The sequence below is a fragment of the Nanorana parkeri genome, unplaced genomic scaffold (assembly GCF_000935625.1).
Source record: "Nanorana parkeri isolate BGI_ZX_2015 unplaced genomic scaffold, ASM93562v1 scaffold3543, whole genome shotgun sequence".
In the NCBI taxonomy this organism is placed as follows: Eukaryota; Metazoa; Chordata; class Amphibia; order Anura; family Dicroglossidae; genus Nanorana; species Nanorana parkeri.
Window position 1 is genome coordinate 82 of NW_017309811.1, and position 6,209 is coordinate 6,290.

Sequence of the window (6,209 nt, forward strand, 5' to 3'; positions counted from 1 at the left end):
TTGGATTGGGTTGCACTCATGGTCCACCTGCACCTGAAGATCATCCCTAACATATATAAAACTCTAATAATGGAAGTTCCCTGATTTGTGTTCTGAAATATGAATAATAATAATAATAATCATTTGTATAAATCTTTATATCGGTCGGGATAAAACTTCTCTGGTCATGTTGATTTATTTCATGTTCTGATCACACTGGAAACATGAAATGAGCCCTCAGATTGGATTTCACAGCCGTCACTGAACACGATCCATCCATCCATCCCTGAGCCATCTGTAGTCTTCCTCTTCATGGAAATGAGAGATATTTTCTTACATACAAAAGGACTTTCCATCCATCTTCTTCTCCTTAACCAAATGAGCCTGGAATTTGTACTGCCATGTAATCCTATTCTCTAGGGCCCTGTCTACTAAACACGTATTGTACTGAGGACACAGAGTGTGCAGACATCAAACAAACCGACACTAAGAAAGATGAATAAATATCATTTATAAAGAAAGAACACATTACAGTTAAATAGAAAATGAACTGCGCCAATAAGCAAGCTAACAGCTACAAGGCACTGGAATGTACACCCGTTGTGAGTGTGTATACGTGACAAATGAATAACTAAATGTGCCGAGCTACAACAATGATCAGAGTATAAAAAAAATCCGTGACTCAAACAAACGTCAGTGAATAAAAATCAATCAGGTGTAAAAAGTCTTTAAATCTTCATAACTCTGCAAAAATGTCCAAATATAGCAATAGTGATGAATATTTCTTGTTCCTTCACCATACTCTAAACTACCTCCCGGCCAGCCGTTGTGCATACACGTCCTGTTACGGCGCGCGCGAGCGGGAAATCCCCGCTATTTGAAAAGAGGCAGCGATGCCCACTTAACACCTGGTCTTCAAGCGGTTAAGAGAGAGTCCTTGCTATGTTACCACTGCTTTTAAACAATTCTTCCAACTATTAATATACAATATATGACATGACAGGAATTCTACACATTATCTCTAACAGGGACCAACTGGGGTAAAAATGTGCCAGAACAGGTACAATTACAGAATGTTTCCCCAATAAAAGTGATACTTAAAACTCCAAACCAGGTTCCCAGTGTCCATATAGAGGAAGTTTATAAAGAGTAAAGTTCTATGAAGTTCTAGTTGTCGCCTCCCGTAAATCTTCCGGCACAGAACGTTTGTGAAAACATCTTCTTCATCTTGCGGCTGGACTGGATAATAATGGAGGCTTCCGCCAATGGGAAGGTGGATACCATCATCCAGATGATTAACTCTAGAGAGTCACCAAAGAAAGACATCGCCATGAATTTGACGATCTCAGCGACATTGATGGTGACGGAAAGTACAAGAAATAATATCATTGTCCTCACGGCACTGACATGAGCCTGGGGGTTCGGAGGAGCAAATCCCGAGTCATTCCTTTTCATCTTCCTGATATGTCTAAACAGAGAGGACACGGTCACCATGAGGGAGCCAATGGTCATCAGGAACGGTAGGCAGGAACAGAGACAACTGATCAACATTAGATTCAGGTCAGAAACTGAGAATTTATATCTGGGTAAAATGAGGCCGAGGGTAGAGTTGTCCTTAGAGATACGGATGTGAAGATTCCAGATCAACGGGAGAGTCAGGGTAAAAGACACGAACGCGGAGAGGAGCAGAAGGTGAGGCAAGAAAGACACAAGGCTCCTCTTCATCCAGATGAAGATTCGGTGTCTGATGTTGGTGATGGTGACGCAGTAATTGGCACAGAGCCAGGCGATGAGCCAATAGCTGAAGTATAGGTGGAAAGGGATGATGACCATTATTGTGTGGTACATCCTCATAACATGATTAATAGGGAGCAATGAAGCAACGGCACTCGCAAACATTAGTCCTCGCATGCTGATGTTAGTCACTCCCATGGCCAGCTGGATGAGGCTGGAGGGGTTCAGCTTCATCCCATTCCTCAGGCTTCTCATATGGAAGACCACGATAAAAAAGTTAAGGAAGATGGACAGAAGGCTTTCCGAGCCTGCAATGGACATTCCGACAACCTCTATCAGCGCCATTTTCAGCTCTGCTGCTCTCCAGCTCACCAGAAAGTATCTTTGCTGAGTGTCCTGGAGGTGTTATACTGGAGTCCGACCAATGCAAATTATTGTTTCTAAGTTTACCCGGTACAGAGAAATGATATTCGAACATGTTCCTCTGGGTATGGCTGTGCGGAGAACAATGGAAAATGTTTGTAGAATTATTTATTTTTTTGAACCTGTCAGCAGACATATTTCTCTTCTTGGTAAATGATGTTAGGAGAAGCGAAGTAATACGCTGGCGTGACATTTCCAGGTAGTGACTGAATCCCTATGCCTTCATCTTTTCTCTTCAGAAGGAAATTCACAAATGTCTGACCCCTGACCGAATTTACCCTCCCAGCCGCCCCAAGGCCGGGTTCGGCAATCCCCCCCGCCGAGGAGAATACCAACCAGATTGCGGGGGTGGCAGGGTTGGTTTGAATTTTTTTACGTTTATTTTTTTATTTTATTTTTTTTACTTTTTCATCACTTTTTATTTTTTTTATTTATTTTTAACTTTTTACATTTTTATTTATCTTATCATCTTTTACTTTTTAAATTTTTTTATAATTTTTTATTTAGAATTATTATTTTTTAAAATATTTTTCTTACTACAACTTCACTCAATTCACTCAATTGCACATGATAATGCAATGTAACATCAAAGTTACCTCCTGATCATTCTAAACAGGTTGTACCCTAAATCAAGACAAAATAATCTCATTGTGGTCCAAGTAGAACTCCAGTTTCAGGTTCCCCACCTTTTCCCCTCCCTAAAGCCCCCTTGGTTTTTTCTTTTAAAAACCCAATACATACCATTTCCTGCAGTCTGGTCAGGTGAGGTTATGCTCCTTCCAGTTCTTCCTTGGTGGTGGCAGTGGATGGTTCTTCCTTCTGGACTAATAATGAGTAATGAGATATGGGTGCTGTTCACTCCAGTAGACCCCTGGCTACGTGATGACATCCCACCAGCAGGCAGGTCCATGACAGTCTTGTGGGAAGTGGGTTGACTGATGCTTTAATCTGACTGGGGCATCAATTGATGGAAAAGAAGTACTGGGGGAGGGGGGCAGCTCCAATTTGAAGGCTGTTTTTTTATTTTAACAGGTAGGGGACAACAAATTAAAACAAATGCACATTAAGTGGATTTTAATTGTCATGGCCTGGCCCCCCCCCGTGCGCCATCCGCCACCATCCCCGGCACTGTGCTGGAACTCCTGTGACAGGTGAGAGAGGAAGAGCACAGCTCTCCCCTCTCACTGTCTACACGGAGCGGCAAGGTTAGTTTTAACCCGGCCGCTCTGCTCATCGCTCTCCATCCTGAGGACATCGGCGGCCAGCGAGGAGAGGACGGAGCCGGGAGGGCACAGCATGGAGAGAGGTAGGTGCAGGGGAGGACGGACCAGCAGTCTAATTACAAGTGTTCTCGGCGACATCGCTGAGATCACTTGTAAAGAAACAAGCGGCTTCCCCCGTTCTTCATTTAGCCCCGATTGTGCAAAGCAGAGCTAAATGTAGAAAATAAATTACCACCCGGCGCCCGGAACTCCATGTCGGGGGACTTCAAACCTGTGCCGCCCCTCTGCTTAGTGCCGCCCCTCTGCTTAGTGCCGCCCCTGAGGCCGAGCCTCAGTGGCCTTGCCGGGAATCCGGCCCTGCCCCTGCTGCAGCCTCTCACCATGTGGCTGGCTACAAAGTTACAGTGCTGAAGTATGATCGCTGTGGGAGGGGAGACGTAGGAACAAGGGGTTGATGTGACCTTGTGAAGGTCCTGGACGGCTCAACTTCTGGAGGTACTAGGCAGAGTCCTGGTTCCTCAGGCCGTCTGTGGCTGTCTCAGGTTAATCTATGGTGTCTGTGTGCATTGAGAAGCTCTTCAAGTAAAGCATCATACACATGAAAAGTTCAGTTCCTGAGTTTATTGGTAAAATAAAGACAGCCAACATGTTTCAGGAGATTATGACTACCTTTTTTTGGAAGGTCTTGGTGCTTTAACAGTGTCAGTGTTTCTTCCAGTGCAACAAACCATACCTAAGAGCCTTTAGGAAGGGGACTCCTCATCCTCGCAAATGAGTTGACTATTCCTTTTACCAATTAAATCCGAAGCTTGTTTATAGACATTATATTTTACATTTTGTATGTTGGAAATAAAAAGTGTCATGCAGGTGAATGAGGTGAGCTCACATGTGAGCAGGTGGTGCAGGGCGCAGAGTCTAAGGGCCAACCAATGTTCAGCCAAGGACCTCCTCATGGATGTTTGGACTGAACCCAGGTCGTGACCCCTAGCTTCACCCTGCTCTAATGTGTGGAGACTCACCCGCACTAGCAAAAGCAAATGAGCGCTCGGGCATTCTATTGGTGGAGATAGAAACCATGCAGAGACTGAAGACTGTGGAGCACATTGGAACAGGCCGGGACACGGAAGAGGAGAGTGCCAAGAGGAACAGTGGATCAGACCAAAATAGTGGACCACAGAACAAGAACGCACTGGATGAACAGTGGACTGGGCCAGACAATGAGACTGCAAACCTCACCAGAGCAGTCTGGAGCATGACGAAGACGAACCAGAAAACAGGCCAGGAGCCAGGGCAGGTGGCATACAAGTGAATACAAGAGAGACCAAGGTAGGTACATGGAAGTCAGTCCAAAGAAGAAACAGGCAGGAAACAAGTGGATGGAGCTCAGAAGCAAATGAAACCATTGCTAGAGTGCTGACCATGTGGTGGGTAATTCTTTAAAGAAGCGCGGTCCCATTACGAGACACACGTCCATGAAGTCATAGGGTGCCATGCCACGGGAGAAGCCTGAAAGCCTGCCAAGGAAGAGAGCGAGCCTGAGGGCGTGGGGACAGGTAAAAGACAAAAAGATTAATCATATACTTGATGGTCTGCACATTGTCTTGGGATCAATGTGGATGCCCTAAAAAGAGTCCCAGGTAGAAATTCTCTGGTGTGATGAAATAATATAAAACTTCCACAAATGAAACATTTTAATAAAACCTTTGAGGCTAATTAGAGACGTGATTGGCCATCTCAGCGGGAGGAATATTCTGCAGAGATGTGCATTTTGCTCCGGTATAAATCGGGTGAATGGTGCGGAGATCTTCTTTTTTTCACTGAAGAAAAGACTTTAGCAAGTGTCACCAAATGTTTGTTGTTTTCACACGGTGAATGTCTGACAAATGTGGTTCTAAACAGGATGAATAGTTCACAAAATATCTCATTATTAACAATGTTCTTATTGGGTGACCTGGAAACATGACATGAGTCTGACTTCTGAGAGACGGTTCACCATTCACAGCGGAGGTCTCCTCCACCTTTATGAAAATGACACGTATCATACTTCATATCTATGTTCTCCTTATACAAATGATCTGCGCTGAGCCCCGTGTAATCCTATTCTTGATGGAGCTTCATGTTACCTGCCGGTACACAGCTGGCAGCTTAGTTACTCATTACTTGAATGCCAAGTAATTGTCATTGCCAAGTGTTGTCAAGCATTTTACGATGAAACAAGAAGGAAGTCACCGGCACACCGATATCCACCCTATCCATCTGTCCTTTACTGAGGCCAGGATGTTTTGCAATGTTTCGGAACCATACAAGGTCCCTTCATCAGACAAACTATGTCACGTTGTTTTCCTGATGAAGGTACTCTATATGGTTCCAAAACATTGCGTTTCATTGTGATGCCATGAATATCTGACATAGATAAAGGCGAGATTGGTATGGTGAATATCTGTGTGCTGGTGACTTCTTTCTCCTTTCTGTATGTGTGACACCATCTGCTCTTCACTGCAGCACCCCCCACAAAACCAGCAGGGGATATATATGTTAGGAGTGTGATGGGATTTAGCTTTCTAAGATGAAACCTAAGAGCTGATTGGCTCCGGCGGTGTTGGAGAGGTCAGTGGGATACGCCAGGCAAAATTAATAAAGTAAGAAATTATAAATGAACTGAGAGCAAAAGATCCCAACATTGAGATTTAGGGGGTTATTCACAAATGAGCTGAAGGATCCAGCAGTAGCTTCGGTTCTCTTCGGCTTCCGGAGCCCTCCGGTTCAGTGGAACCAAAGGGCTGCTGTATGGGCTATTCACAAAAGCCCGTACAGCAGCTGAAGGCGGCCAAGAGGTAGCTTCGGCTCTCT

At 44.6% G+C, this 6,209-nt stretch overlaps 1 protein-coding gene across 1 annotated transcript; it reads right to left on the reverse strand.

Moving 5' to 3' along the window:
* Positions 1-1,146: 1,146 nt before the first annotated feature.
* On the reverse strand, positions 1,147-2,058 carry LOC108803260 (taste receptor type 2 member 4-like). Its single transcript, XM_018575093.1, has one exon. It carries the CDS (start codon positions 2,056-2,058, stop codon positions 1,147-1,149), a length of 912 nt encoding a protein of 303 aa, XP_018430595.1.
* Positions 2,059-6,209: the final 4,151 nt, after the last annotated feature.

Excerpts from the sequence above, each read along its gene's own strand:
- LOC108803260 (XM_018575093.1), bottom strand. The coding sequence starts at position 2,058 with ATGGCGCTGATAGAGGTTGTCGGAATGTCCATTGCAGGCTCGGAAAGC.